The sequence below is a fragment of the Nothobranchius furzeri genome, chromosome 16 (assembly GCF_043380555.1).
Source record: "Nothobranchius furzeri strain GRZ-AD chromosome 16, NfurGRZ-RIMD1, whole genome shotgun sequence".
NCBI classification, from domain to species: domain Eukaryota; kingdom Metazoa; phylum Chordata; class Actinopteri; order Cyprinodontiformes; family Nothobranchiidae; genus Nothobranchius; species Nothobranchius furzeri.
In genome coordinates, this window is record NC_091756.1 from 47970330 (window position 1) to 47986040 (window position 15711).

A 15711-nucleotide genomic window follows, 5' to 3' on the forward strand; every position below is an offset into this window, starting at 1 on the left:
TAGAAACATGGTTCAGTCATGAGTAAACCTGTTTTATAAAGAAGTTTTAATTAAAGAAGACCGTGTCACCACACTAAATGAGCTCTCAACGGAAATATTCCCAAAGCTGTTTATCTATTACATCACTAATAATGGAGAACTCTTGCACTGAAAGATGTTTTGGAGTAAAGTCAGACTACTTCCCACCGAGCTTTTAGCATTCTCATGTACTTCCCTTTTTGATTGAACCATCTGTAAATAAGGATATTTTGTTCCTAGAGCTGTCTGCTCATCTCAAACATAACCACTGTGAATAGACCAAAGCTACACATTTCCCACCCACAGATGAAAAACCTGGATATTATCGTTAGTGTGGAAGTTTGTTTTGGTTCCTCTGATTAAATTTTATAATCTGCAATATTTGTATGAAGACATTAAATGTATATTTTCATGCTGTACATTTCTTGGACAAACACAGCATGGTTTCAATTAAACCAGTTTAACTTCTGTGCTGTTTGAGGTTTGTTTCTGTTTAGTAAAATGGTAAATGGACTGTATTAGATATAGCCAGATGAGCTACGATGTAGCCACAACTGCCCTAGGGTGCACTGACAGAGGGGAGGCTGCCAAGCACTGGCGCCACCGATCCCTCCGACCACCACCAGCAGGCGGGGGGGGGGGGGGGGGGTTGAGTGTCTTGCCCAAGGACACAATGACTGCGACAGACTGAGCGGGGCTCAAACCTACAACCTTCTGATTACGGGGCGAGCATGTTTCTGTGCCTCCATCGTACAAAGTAAAAGTTCAGTATTGCTTCTTAATTGTCTCCAGTGTGACTTATTTGATCCCAACAGTTCACCATGTTCACATTTGGCAGTTGGGTTTTGAATGTCCTCGAGTAGCTCGTGTTTGCCCCCTGCAGGTCAAAAAAGGTGTTGGGCTTAACTTTTCCCATGGCTTCACAGAAGAGTTCAGCTGAGTTGCTCAAAATTCACATTTTAGAATCTACATGTCGTACCTAAAAAAGCTTTAACCCTTTAACATAAACTGTAAAAAGAAGTAAAGGCAACAAAAGCACCATCTTTATCATTTTATACTCCGATAAACAAATTTTATTAAAAATGTTGCCAAGTTTTCTTTTTATTCTTCCTTCCAAAGTCAAGAAGGCTGATTTGGTCATTCAGAGCAGCAAGTTGCTCACTGTCTTTGTTCTTTATTTGAACTTTAATGGCGAAATCCCAATCTCCGTGGTCCGTGTTATCGACCCCCGCAGCTCTGTTGATCACTGTACATTAAAAATAAATCCAAACGTAAAAGTTCAGACTCCTTTTCAAAGGTTTTTGGGAACTTTCACCACAAACACCATGGAGTCTTTGGCCTTGTTGCTGAAGGCTTTACGGATGATGTCCACGGCATGTTGATGGGTGACTCCTTGCAGGGAAGCTCCATCCACCGACACCAACTCAAATCCTGCCTGGGGCACAAAGTGAAGTATAAAACCAGCTTCAATTAAATGCAATGAGGAACATTTTTGTGCAAAAATATAAATAAATAAATACAAGCTGATTTTTCAGCTAGTTAGCAAAACACAATGCTAGTATCAAGCGTTCCAGTATTTAAAAATTTGTTATAAAATCACATGAGTGCAATATAAAAATAAATGTTATGTCATTGAATAATGCAATGACTGTCTTCCTGGGGTCGTGCATCTCCTAAAGGGGACTTGGACTTCTTGCACTATTATGTTTTATTCAGGTGACACAAAAAACCGTTACGCTGAATATCCAGAAGTCTTATCTGATTATGTTGCACAAAAGGACACTGAAGTGGCAAGTCCTACTGCAAAACAAATAAGCCTGTGACAACGTTATCTAGCTTCAAGAACATTTCATATTAACATTTGAGAAATGCATTAATTTATCTTCTTCAGAGTAGGTTTGTGATTCTGCTGCATGAGTGTAGTTATACCTTGAGTACCTCACAGGTGGAGGCAGCGCCTCCAGGAAAGATCTTCTCTATCTTCACCATCGGCTGAACCTTTGACTCCATCCCACCAGATATACTGATTCCTGCAGGATCACAACAGTGAGTAAAGGTGTTAATGATTTGTTCTATTTTAGCAATGATCATGTGTTTCTTCAGCAAAAAGCTAAAAAGACACACAGGTGACATTTGAAAAATGATGATATGGTGCAAAAGTTAATTTATGTCAATTATTCAACTTAAAAGGTGAAACTAATCTATGAGACAGACTCATTAAATGCAAAGCCAGATATTTCAGCCTTTATTTGCTATAATTGTGATGATTATGGCTTACAGCTTATGAAAATATCACATTCAAAATTTCAGACAATTAGAATATTGTCAAAAGGTTCAATATTCTCAAAGTGTCGCGCTCTAATCAGCTAATGAATCCAGAACACCTGCAAAGGGTTCCTGAGCCTTTAGATGGTCTCTCAGTCTAAGGTGGATTACTGAATTAAATGGAGTTTTGCACCATATTCTCCATTTTCCAGTTTCACCTGTATTTAAGTTTGATTTTAACCATGAAAGAAAACAAGCATGTTGTCACTACCTGGTGTTATTTAATCTTGACTTTGTACAGCAAAGTTTAAAATCAGTTTATAGAAATAAGTAAAAGCAGTTTTAGGTGAGTAATTTACCCAGAGACGGTTTGGTTTTGGTGATGCTGATGGTTTTTAGCTGGTGCTCCCGTTCTGGATCAGAACCGTTGAGTTCCTTCTCAGAAGGAGTCTGGTGGCCGTTTACCTGCTGGTCCAGATTTGTGCCAAACACCTGAGACAACAAGGGCCGACTCCTGTGACTGGCACCGTGCAGTGTAAACACAGCCTGCTTACTCCTGTCTTCGCTTCTCTCCTTCCTGATCTTGCCGTGACTGCTTCTGAAAGTAGTCCGTCCCCTCTCCGAAGGCACTTCTGTCTTGTTTGAGGTGGAGTGCAGTGAAACCTCATCAAAGTGGATGGAGCGAATTGTGCCGATGTCTGTGTGGAGAGGAGGATGGGGGTCACTGCTGTGGGCCAACAGCCAGTTGGGGAGCCCTGGGCTGACAGAACGGGGTCTGAGGCTTCTAGACTCTGAGTTGTATCCATCCACAGGTATGTCCAGCAGGGCTGTGAAGGATCTGGAGGTCCTAGTTGTCCCTCTGGATCCCTGTGAACCAGTGAGGCTGAGCTTCTCCAGCTCCTCCAGCAGGTGGCTCTCCTTTTCCACCTCCTCTGTATTGTGGAGCTCGAAGCCTCCTCTGTAATCTGGAAGGAGAAGTGTTGGAACTGCTGTTACAATAAAAGAAGACCTGTAATTTGAGATTACAATTGTTATTTGAATGAAAAACACTAAATGACGATAACTTGTTAATTCACATGTTTTAGTTATTTTTTGTTTTCATCCATTTTCTGGCCAAAACTGTCCTTTTCAGGACTATTTACCAGTATCGTTTTTCACATTGGACAATGCTGGCTTCTTTCCCTTAATAAACGAAACTGTGCTTTACTTAAATAATCCTTGTCTGATACTGAAATGTGTTTGCTGATCTGAAGCATTTAGATGTCACAGCAAAGCAAAACCAGGAAATCTGTAACGGGTTAAATTCTTTTTAAGAACACTTTGTTATGAAATAATCTTCATGCAGTCAACAGAATTTAAGAAAATATAAAAATGTCATTATTAAATTACATTTTAATATTCAAGAAATTAATAAAGCTTCTGATAAACGAGTGGGTATTTCTCAGTGAGCCTTAAAGTGACTGTGTGTATTTTCCCTGCCAATAGGGGGCAGTAGATACCTAAATCATTGCAAGCAAGCATTATTTTTGTGACAAGTAAGACCTTACCAACAGATGGCCACTAGGGTCAAAAATCCTTAGGAGTGCAACCTCCAGCAAAATAACAAGAACATCAGATTCCCTTTCATCACTTGCATTGAATGACGAGGTGAATGTGTAAAAGAACAATGTTATTACTGCTGATAGTTTTGTAATCATTTGTTACACATCAGTAAATGAATTCTGTCCTCATGAGCTTCTGTAGAAGGAAACATGGCATCCAGTATGGCATCACCCAGAGACTTAGACCCATTCCCATGTACTTTAGACCAGATTTTTATGGTTGTATGTTATGAAACTGCCAATATTTTTCAACTGTGGGTATCTTTTAATTAATTTACAACAACATGTCAATGAATATTTCCAGAAATTAATGGTAAAAACTACACATTGTCACTTTAACACTTACTAAATATTTGTTAAAAACAAAATGTAGTGATATTAGAGGCAGAATTAACCTGGAATGGGAGTGATGAGGCGCCGTTTGGGTGCTCGACCAGACATGGGAGAGCGAAGAGGAGGAGTTCGGACTGCAGTGCAGAGAAAGATAACTGCTTTATTACAAAAATAAAACAGTTGAAGAAACAATTTATATTCTAGCTGTTAATAAGGCAGTGCCATGGCAGAGGAGCTAAGTGCCCGCCCCGTTCACGCCCTCCTCAAGTCTGGTTCACACAGAATGTGGTACAGAGGTGGTTCAGTTTCCACACAGCTCCCAGATGGACCGCCATCCACACTGACTGGGGAAACCCGACCACATTCGTTCTGCAGTCTGTGTAAAAGAGGCTTTAGTTGGTCTCAGTCGGTGTGTCCCTGGGAATGGCACTTCAACCCGCCTTGGTGGTCAGAGGGACTGGCAGTGCCTGTGCACAGCAGCCTCACCTCTGTCACCTAACCCTAACCCCAGGGCAGATGTGGCTACAATCACCATCAGTGTGTCAATGGTGGTGGTAAGGGGGTTGGGGTTCAGAACAAAGATCTTCTATAAATACAGGCCATTTATCAGATTTTTCATGCATTAGTTTTACTCTTAAGTTTAAAAGATTAATTCAAAATGGGACAGCTACGCTGACTGACATGCACTCAGATATCTTGCAGATAATAGTAACCCTCACCTGAGCGATATTTGAGGATGTCGTAGGCTTCCACTTCAACAGTCGTGACTAAGGTGTTGAACATGTCCAGGTCAGAGGGTGGAAGCAGCATTCTAATAAATGAAACTACGTTTCACCATCTTATTATCCTAAAATAAATCCTTAAGCCAGTTCTGGTATTTATTTGTAACACTAACGTTTATCATGTCAGATTGTGCAAAGTTAAAAGGGCAGGCTTAAAGAAAACCTTTATTTATTTATATGTTTTCCTAGCAAAATAAAGCACAATGCACAAAAAGCAGGATTCCGTAAGTGTCTTGAGTAGTTTATCAGCCGTTGCATCAAAGAGCGATCCTTATTACCTGACTTCTCTCAGCAGCAACAGCTTTTCAGGTCGGTCCAACACAACCAGCAGGTGGCGGATCAGGTTCTCCACAGACCTCTCTGCTATGTACTGTGTGATCCATATCATATACTTAAAAGTCACATTTAAAGAAAACCATGTGGTGAATGAATCTTCCTACCCTTCGACAGGCCTTCATCACTACAGCCACCTCCTCCCCAGCAAGCAGCCTGTGGGCCATGTCCTCCACCACCCCCAGCATCTCTGAGTTTGGCATAGAGCTGAGCTTTCGTCCCTCTGGAAACAGTACAGGTAGATGGAGATTAATCACAAACTGATTAAAGACATTTATGTTTGACTGTTACTCTGTCTCATCAGCAGGATTTCATAAAAACAATCTAAACATTTTACATTCTTTATTTTTTATTCTTATTTGCTCCTGTTGCATCAGAGATTCCTGCAAATTGTAGTCAATTCTGCAGAAAATTATGTTTTTTTGCATTGGCAGACGAGATTTTAAAAGTCATGATAACATATTAAAATGAAATAGTCAAAAAACCAGAGGAAGAGAATGTTCCTCTTAAAAGCACTTTTTACAAAAAGCAAAAGAAGAAACGTGACGCCAAGAAGAAACTTCCTGGTCCTCAAACTACAGCAGAACAAGAAGTTCTGGGAAACCTCTTGTTTTGTGGTCTGCTCAGTGAGTTTGAAACAGATAACTGGTTCGAAATTCTGTTAATGGATCAGGCGTTTGGAATTATGGAATCTCCGGAGAACATCCTGGAATCAAATGAGGAAAGTGTCCCTGAAAAAGACGTCTCACTGAAGAAGGAAAAGACTAAAAAAAAGATTCTAACACAGAATTAGTTCAGTGAATAATTTCTGAGTTTGACAAAGACTCTTTTACACAAAAAAACTGCTTCTTAAAAGTTCAAAAAGAAAACCAAAAAAAATCCCCTTCAGTGAATTGCCGCATCATCGCAGTGGAGAGGTTTGGTTACCCTGTAATTCTGAGATTTATGTGGGAGTTTTCTAGTGGAGTCTCTTGTAGCAAACTCGTCTCTGGCCAGGTGTCAGTCTAAGAGAAATTCAAGCACCTTAATGAGATAGGAAGTAAAAGTTTATTGATGTAGCAGCATTCAAGACAAAAATCAAAGCCTTTCATTAACAGAGAAAACAAGATACACTGGATAAATTACATTTCTTGCAGAAATGCTGTTTGAATGCTGCTTGCTGAAACTGATTGATGAAACTGCTAAATAACTGTAACAAAGTTTAAATTAAGCTAAACTGTCAGAATTAGAATAAGAGTTATCTCTCCAAAACCCTGATATTGGGGTGATGTTGATACGCCACACTTCCCGCGGCCGAGCCGGTCGTTTTGATGTAGCATTTGTAGGGGGGGCATGCTGCCATTTGAGCCGCATAAATAAATACATTTTGGGGTGATTCCTGTTCGAATGCTGTATCAGAATTCAAACAAAAATAAATGATCTTGTCCTGCAGCTGCATTACTGTACAAAGACTAAATGTACAGAAAACACTCCATCTTCTTTTCAACACCATCTTAATATTTTCCTACAGATAGCATTGAATCTACTTATTAAACCTGTAATAATTTGTGATTATTGCAAAATAAGGTATTAAAAATCATAGGACAATAACCATAAACAAATGTGACCATATTTATTGAGCTTTTGATGTTTGAAAGAAAAAAACTGATTAAAATGAAACAAAGATGGATGGGATAACAGATTTAACAGCTTACTGAGAGAAACCACCAGCTGGATTAGCTACCTTTAGTGGCCGTCTCTCTGGATGGAGACTTGGAGCGCCCGCTGGACGTGTCTCTCTTGCGTCCTCCTTTGAACAACAGATTAACAAAAGTCTTTGAGCGCTGCAGGGTGCTTTTTTCCTCTTGATCTTTCCCCTTCTGATTCTTCCCTTTCTTCTGCTTGATCTCTGTGATGAAGCACCAATAAAGCGGTTGTTTATAAGTTTAAAACATGCACAAATTATGGTTGATTGAACATTCACTCAGGCTGACCTGCAACGGTGACTTGGCTCTGCGACCTGCTGATGGGTCGGCTGGGTCTGCTGAGCGCCAGCAGCACGGCCGTCTTGGGCGACTCTTTCCATCGTCTGCTACCCTCCTCTCCACGGATCGCCGTGTCTTTGAGCAGAGTTGTTGGTCCGAGGCTGCGAGTCGTATCTGTGGCCATTTTCTGAGAGGGAATGTCCGTCTGGATGGCTGTCTCAGTTAGCTCTGACTCAGACCTAGACATAAGCACACAGACAAAGATTTCTATTTATTTTATTAAAGGGGACATATTACACAAAAGTCAACATTTGCATTGTTTTGTGCTGCCATGTGGGTCTCTACTGCCTCTGTCAACACTCCAAATGTGGGGGGAAAATCATCTATCCATTTTCAGTAGTGTTTGATTTTAGGAATGATGTGCCTAAGACAAGCTGTTTCAAAAAGTCCCCATTTGTGACATCACAAACAGGGAAAGTGAAGTAGAACTACCTCTATGTGAAAGATATAGCTGCTGCTGCTGGAGGATCAGCGGCTCTACTCTGAGCCCCTCCCAGATGTCAGAGCTTTTCAGCTTATAGCAGCCTGAGCGGGATATGAGTGGGTGCGGCCAGCTCCAGACTGTTTTCTTAAAGTGATAGAACCCTGAAATGGCTCATTCTGGAAGGTACTGAAAATTTCAAGAATAAAACTGTAGAAAACGCTTAATGTGAGAGAGATTTAGTGCAAAGAACCTAAAAAACAAGCTTGGTGTCAACCATTTACAGTGTTGTTGTCTGTGAAATAAAGAATACTGATGTAGAGTAACTTGGTAAATGGCCTGTATTTGTATAGCACCTTCTTAGGGTTCTACAACCCCCCAAGGCGCTTCACAACACAATCAGTCATTCACACACTCACACGCTGGTGGTGATGAGCTACGATGTAGCCACAGCTGCTCTGGGGCACACTAACAGATGCAAGGCCTGCCAAAAGCTGGTGCTACCGGTCCCTCCAACCACCACTAGCAGGAAAGACGGGTTAAGTGTCTTGCCCGAGGACACAACTGCAGCATTCTCTGGTCGGAGCTGGGATCAAACCTGTAACTTTGCAATTAGTGGACAACATCCTCTACCTCCTGAGCTACCGATGCCACTACTTGTTGAATTTAAAACTAAGCCATTGTTTTTCTGTTGGAAAATCACTTTCTCTGGATGAATTTTAAAAGTAATGTTTGTTGTTTTATATGATTAAATCAGATTTTTTCCCATCTGATTCTGATCCATTGAAAATCACACGATCGGACTGGAACAACCCTAAAGATTATAGTGAGAATTTTACAGTGAGAAAATCCCAAAAGAGTCTGATGTTTCAGTCATTTTGGAAGGAATATTATACTAAAACAGGTTTCAAATCCAGCTGCGGGGATTGTCAATTTTTCTCCTTTCAAAACAAAGGAAGGAGGGACGTAACTACTGTTTACCATCAGTACGTGTTGGGTTGCCGTGTCTCCTGTGAGCTAATGCTGCAGCGCCCACAATTGTAATTTGACAGCAGCCGGCAAAAAGCGCCAGAGATGTTTAAAGTGGTTGCAGGAACCACATTTTACCACAGGATGTCATTTTTACTTCATTTCTACATAATGCACCTTAAGATTTTTCAGATTCTGTGAATGAGTCACCAATTCAGTTAAAAGGTGACCATGTGTTGGGAGCCACCAGACTGATTTTCTATCAGGTTTTCAACTTTCAAGTTCCCCAAACAATAAAATGTATATTTTAAATATTTGACTTGGTTTAAACACCTCTAAAAGCCTAAAGCAAGAACTTCTTCGTGATTTTGTTTTGTTTTATTGAATAGTATAGTAAATGAGGTGACCTCTGACCTCAGGTCCTCGGTGGAGATGCAGACGTCTACCATGTCTGAACCAAACGACAGGCTGGGTGGAAACATGACCTGGGACAGGCCACTCAGAGAGCTGACCGGAGTCCCGGAAGACAAAGAGGAGGCTGAGGAGTTGGAGTCAGATGCTTGGGAGGACGACTGCTGAACACCATTGGCCACTGAGTCAGAGAACAAAGGACCTTTCATTCATCCAAGTGTCCAAATCCTCCACAGATGGAACAACAAATACAAAACAACATACATTTATTGAGCCACCTGTATTCTGCCACCATCTCTTTGTAGGCTGGATAACGTCCTGCTTCCTGGCCACACAAGCAAAACACAAAGGATACCCAGAATTTTCATGGGACTTAATATATTTGATAAAAAGAAACACTAGAACCACACAAACACCCTAAAACATACACTTGTCTTCATCATCTTGAGGCAAAAGCATGCTTTTCCTTGTAACTTTTGACCATTGAGCTGATTTCTAACTTTACAGATTGTTTTAGCCTCCAAAGCAAAAACAAAGGCTGCACCAAACACAAGCTCTGTGCCTTTATCAGCACCCGATCCCGACGGCCTGGTGAATAATGCACAGGGATGGATATTCTTCACAGCACGAAACCTTAGCTCCCCAACAAGTAAAGTGAGCGAGGATTATTACGAGTACACGCCAGCTGTCCCACTCGCCACAGAAATGGCCAGGACAGCCATCGGGTACCCACTCGTTTGTTTGGAGGGAGAATTTAAGATGAAAGGCAGGCAGCAGGTCAGAAAGTTAATGGAAAGGCAGCTCATTTAGCCATGGAGGTAACAGAAGAGCCAGCATGCTTTCTAATACAAAGAGTCAGAGAGGAACGTGATACTGGCTCTTCAGCTCGTCCTTAACGCCACGCTCAACTCCGACAACTTCACTTCTTTCTCAAACCACAAGCAATTACATGAAAGCTGTCAGTCTGTAACACATTTCCTCTACCTGCAGATTACTGGTGTTTTTGTCTCTGTTAGAACACATGTGTATTTCTAATATTAGTGGATAAAATAAATCTTTCCGCTGCAGGCTCACCTTGATGGTCAGCATGATGTGAGTGTGGCTCTTCAGCACCTCCACAGCACTGCTGTGGCTGATGTCCTCAAAGCTCACACCATTAGCAGCCAGGATCTGGTCCCCCATCTTAATTCCGTTCTGCTCGGCCAGACCGCCTGAGTCCAGTCTGACACGTTGGGACCAAACAAAGTAGGGAGTTGATAAAGAAGAATGTTTTGGGGCTTTTTACAAGCTAGAAACTGGTGAAGACATCTTGAAAATGTGAACGAGTGTTCAGAAGAGATGAAAACTTCCAATTAAAGTTTTCAATATTATTCAGTATATAACATATAATATTATTTGGAGAGATACAAGTGGGCAGTATTATTTTTTAAATATGTAAAGAATAAAAGCAAATTAAACGTTTTTATTTAACGTAGTTTATGACTGAAGTCTAAAATTTTATTCTTCTCATTTCCTAGTTCTGCATCTATTCTTTTCTACAGCTGCAACTGAGTTGAAACAAAGCTGATGTGATGTGAGTTGGGATAAAGACATAGTAGTTTTGTACACTGTTTTTGATTCAAAGTAGAAAGCTATATAATAAGCTTTGTCATCAACTCCTCTCTGGTATTCCCCCAGAGGAGCCGGCCCAAGTGGCTGGGGAGAGGGAAGTCTGACCCTCCCTGATTAGGCTGCTGCCCCCGTAACCCGACTTCAGATAAGCTGAAGAGAATGGATGGATGGAAATCTGGAGTGTTGGTAGAAAAATCAGCAGTTAGTGAGACAGACAAGGTGGACAGAGAAGATGGTCTAGAACAGGGGTAGACAACTCCCTTCCCCGAGGGCCGGTGCCCAGCTTGTTTTAGTTGTCACCCTGCTCAAGCTCAAGCCAGCAGCTCATCAAACTCTGCAGAAGCTGTTAACCTGCTGATTCAAATCACACGTGTTTAAGCAGGGAGACAACTAAAACATGCTGGACACTGGCCCTCTGGGAAGGGAGTTGTCTACCCCTGTTCTAGGAGATGCTTTGGTTTGAAGGGGCTGTCCCAGACCCCTCTACATAAAATAGATGTTAGGGCAGGCCTCTTTCCTTCTGTGGAAGGTGTACCCACTTGGACACATAGATGCCCAGTCCAAACTCCTTCCCCCCTCGTATGTTGAAGCCCAGACAGTAGTCATCAGAGGTTGTGTAAAGGTGGACGATCCTGTGCAAGGAGCTGCCTGAGCTGACTTCTGAAGGTGTCCGTCCACTCTCCTCCACCACCATTCGCCTGTGGACCAGGTCCACCCTGATGGGTTAACGTCACATATTTTATAACCAATTCTAAACTGGAAGAAGAAAATTAGGCAAACTTAATGCTTTAGGTTTCATCACCAGGTAGTTTTCTCTTTGGAATAGCGGATGCCAGGGACTTTCCCGACCCTCCTCACCACCATCCTCAGCCTGTTGTTGCCTGTCAAGACCTTCACGGCACTGCTCATGGTGATGCTCTCCAGGCTGACGCCATTCACCTCCACCAGTTTATCTCCCACTTGCAGGCCTGCCTCCTCTGCAAAAAGAAGCAGACAGCTGAAGTCTGCATCAGATTAGAACTCAAACACCTAACCGGTCCGCTGACCTGCTGTGCTGTCATCCTCCACCTTACTGACAAAGATGCCGAGGCCATGTTCTGAGCCTCCGCGCACGCTGAACCCTAGCTTCCCGTCCAAACTCTTATCCACTGTGATGGTGTGGAGGTCCTCGCTGTCATCTCCACCTGAACACATCACATCAAGCAACATAAGGGCTCGTCTTTATCAACGATGGAATTTTCAAACCTAACAGCAGTTTTGTTTTCATGTTTTAAGTGTCTTGTCTTACTTTAGCTGGTGATACAGCTAAATTAAGCAGCAGTAGGTCTACAGACAACTGTAATTTGCTCTGCTTCTCACCGTCCACAGGAGAGTTGATGAGGATGACCCGACCCATGGGCGAAGAGGATCGGATTCCACGCTGGCGCTGCTCCTTCTTTCGCAAGAGATTACGTGTAGCTGTGTGCATCCCGTGTGTCCCGGAGGTCTTCTCCCTGCGGGACGGGTCTGATGAGGAAGCCATGGAGGCTGACGGGATCTCCTTTCACTCCCACTCAGCTCCAGGTGGAGGAGCCTACAGGTGGGGGGGGGGGGGGGGGAGACGACACACACACATCATATTTCATGTGCATTAATTTGGGGTGGTGTTTTTGAAGGGTTTCCCTGCTGAATGGAGCAAACTCACCAACGCAGGTTGATGTGTGACATGGTAACAGACTCTGTGGCTTCCACTGTGGCCCATTCCTGCCCATGGTGCATCTCTCTCACCTGTCTGAACCTCAAAAACCAACATTTATTGGTGCACAAATCAACACAAAACCAACTCCCACATGTCCACCTCACTGAGGCTTCTAGCAGCAGGGGAGGTCAGAAATGGGACTTGACGTTATTTTTAATGGCAGATCTGACTCGCTTGAGTCACATGGCGTCTCCATGGTTATGTGTCTGTAAACCTAACCCGTGAAAAGTCCCATCACTTGTCGTCACCTTGGGGTTCCCTCAAACTCTCAATAGAGCCTCAGCACCTTGGACAGCGCACAGAAATGCGGCTCGCCAAAAATTGACTCCAGTCACCGAAACAGCCAGTTGTTTTGCGACGGAACGTTTATAAACAACGTAATATGCGAATGTATTAATCCAAAATATCTTAAACGTGTATACAAACGCACATGAAGTTGTTATTTGTATCAGTAATAAACACTTACCACACATTTGGAGTTTACTGACACCCACGCGCTTCTTCGCTAGCACCAGGAAAAGTCCAACGTCTCTGAAATATTCATCACTCGATCACTAAAACTATAAAACTACCGGGAACAGGCTCCGTACCTGCGTACCTGTTGGCCAGAAGCCCACATGAAAGAGACATTTCATGTCTCACAGAGATCCGCCTCCAGGTCGTAGCGATTGGCTGGACCAGATAAAATACAAAGATCTGATTGGACAGCTAACATGCTAGTCCAATGACGTAAGCTCGGAGGTCACGCCACACCCGAAAAACTTTGTAAATTAATATTCCAACAACTTCAATAACTTGCATCTGACTTTTTCCACTGAAGGGTTGTTGTTGTCAGCATCGGATCTAAGTAAATAAACTAACTAAATGAGCTGCAAACACAGTGTGTTGTTGATTTTCGCTAACCTGGATTGGGTTGTTGGTGAACAAGAATTCCCAGACTTCCAAGTTCCTCCAGCCACTTCCACCAGCTCCTGGTGAGATCCTAAAGTGTTCCCATGAACCGGCTCAGCACAACAGACTGGTCCAGCAGCATGACTGCCCCGATCTGCTTCGTCTTGTTCATTTGCCTCTCATGAACGAGACCATATTTACAGAGCAGGTCAGAATCATAATGATGTTTATAGTTTTTAAAGTTCCCGTCTTATAAGTGATTTCATTTGCAAAAACGAAGAGTGAACGCCTTCATGATATGAAGCCCCTGATTTGGATTTGGTCTGAACAACACTGTGCTGAGTACTGATAAACTATTTTGTATAAACTTCAGATGCTTTCAAGACTGTTTGGGAGTCTTATTTTGAAGGATTAACAGAACTTTTGAAGAGGATGCTGCTGGGGATAAACACTTTTTTTTTCTTTAAATGCCTCATTATAATTTAACTAGTTATTTTTTTAATATTATGCACACTTTACTTCTTGAAATTTCAACATTAGTGTCAACATTTAAAATTTTATTAATGTCACTACTTCCTTGGTATATATATATTTTTTTCTCTGACACACTAATGTTCATTAATTAGTTCATGCAAAATGCATCAACTTAATAATCAAAGGCTTTTTTGAATTGTAACTCTGAGTATATGTGGGATGGTGTTATTTTCTCTGCATCACAGAAATTTGCACCTCTTGGAACAAGATGTCTCACTAAAAGTATTAAAAACTTAGCATCTTTCCTTTAGATTATTGGCCATCAAAATCTGAGTTATCGCACATAGTATATTTTTCAATGGAGTGGTTCCAGTGTTCTGCAGATTCTGATCTTTTCTTAATAGTTTCACAAAAACTGTAGACCACCTCCTGCTGGTGAAAATGTATGACCATGAAATCCAGCAATCAACATTAAGGGTCCATTTTGTTTGTCCTTCTGTTGTTTAGAGATTAGGAAGCGTATTTTCGTTAAGGATGTAAGCCAGTCATGGTAAAAGGAAAAACCCTCCTTGTAGTTGTAGTCATTCTGGTCATCAAAGGATTGTCAGCTATCTGGGCCAGAACAGGGACATCCCTGTTTGTCTTCAAGATACTCTTTGTTTTCACCGTTCTCCAGAGAGGATCTCCAAACCACTGTAGAGGGTAAATGTTGTTGCTTTAAAGCTTAATATATTACCTTTACTTATGACCAATAAGCTGTGATATCCTATACAAATATAGAATATCAACCTGCTTGGTCTTTGGATGCTCAATCAGAAGTTTCTAGGATTCTTTGCTTTTTCCAGGGATCAGCATAATTCGTCTCAATTCAGACAGAGTCAGGTTTATAAAAGATAAGAAATTTATTTTCTAAACAAATAAAAACATGACAAGTTAACCAAGGCTACTGTGATGGATGAATCTAAGTGGATGGGATGTGATGTATGGTGACTATGTGTGAATGTGAGGTTATCAGAACCTTTGTATCTAGAAGAACTGAGTTCTGGGTGTAAAAAGGAATTTAGTTTGCATTAAACTATGAAGTTGGTTCTTTTCAAAAAGGCGTCAGACGCAATCTGTGTGTCTACCTCACCCTTTCTTTGGAGACCCTCTTCATGGATCCAAAGGTCAGGGAGGTCGGATGACCTCTGGGCACCAAGGTTTGGTAGATTAACCGCAGCACGACTCTCCAGTCCAGAGAAGTTTCCGAGTCACATCAGATAGATGAAATAGTTTGCATCTAGAAAAGCGGTTTCTGAATAGTTGAATGAACCATTTAGCTGTGTCAGCTGTAGGCAGCTTTTAGCAGGGTTTTTGACAGCTTGTCAAAAATGCTCTGGGTTGAAGAGGGTTCGCTCCGGATGGCCTGTCTGTAGCTTTCTCTAGAACTGACTCACAGTCTAGTGAGCTCTGTTTTAATATTCTCATATGATTTCTTGGCCAACCGGGACGTGCCACGTTAAGGGGTGTTAACAAGCAAACCTCAGAATGTCATGCCCCTTTCAGAAGAGAATATCTATGTGTCATGATGTTTAACTTAACTTTATCTCTAATGAACCTTGTGCCTGAGTGTAGATAATGAATCACTTGTTAAATCTAAAATTACTGATATCAAAATGTTTCATTTCAACCACAGTAATTTAAGCACAGATTGAAACATTTCATTAGTGTTCATATAAAACATTGGTTCATCCATTTCAAAATTGATTAACTCACGAGCTGAAAATAATCACTTTATTCAGAGTGTGTGCAATCTTGCGGTGTTATTAAAAGAAGGCTTTGTTTGGGAACACAGGCTGAT

The 15711-nt window shown here is 41.7% G+C and overlaps 1 protein-coding gene across 1 annotated transcript; it reads right to left on the reverse strand.

The window, feature by feature from the left end:
- Positions 1–1194: 1194 nt before the first annotated feature.
- Positions 1195–12537, reverse strand: LOC107387657 (PDZ domain-containing protein 7). The gene is made up of 17 exons (XM_070545764.1): positions 12453–12537; positions 12128–12341; positions 11815–11952; positions 11571–11745; positions 11308–11484; positions 10232–10379; positions 9422–9482; positions 9161–9338; positions 7306–7535; positions 7056–7220; positions 5440–5555; positions 5278–5369; positions 4937–5028; positions 4280–4351; positions 2643–3248; positions 1948–2048; positions 1195–1453 (listed from the first exon to the last, which is right to left on the reverse strand). Exons 2-17 carry the CDS (start codon positions 12288–12290, stop codon positions 1310–1312), a joined length of 2658 nt encoding a protein of 885 aa, XP_070401865.1. The 5' UTR covers positions 12291–12341; positions 12453–12537; the 3' UTR covers positions 1195–1309.
- Positions 12538–15711: the final 3174 nt, after the last annotated feature.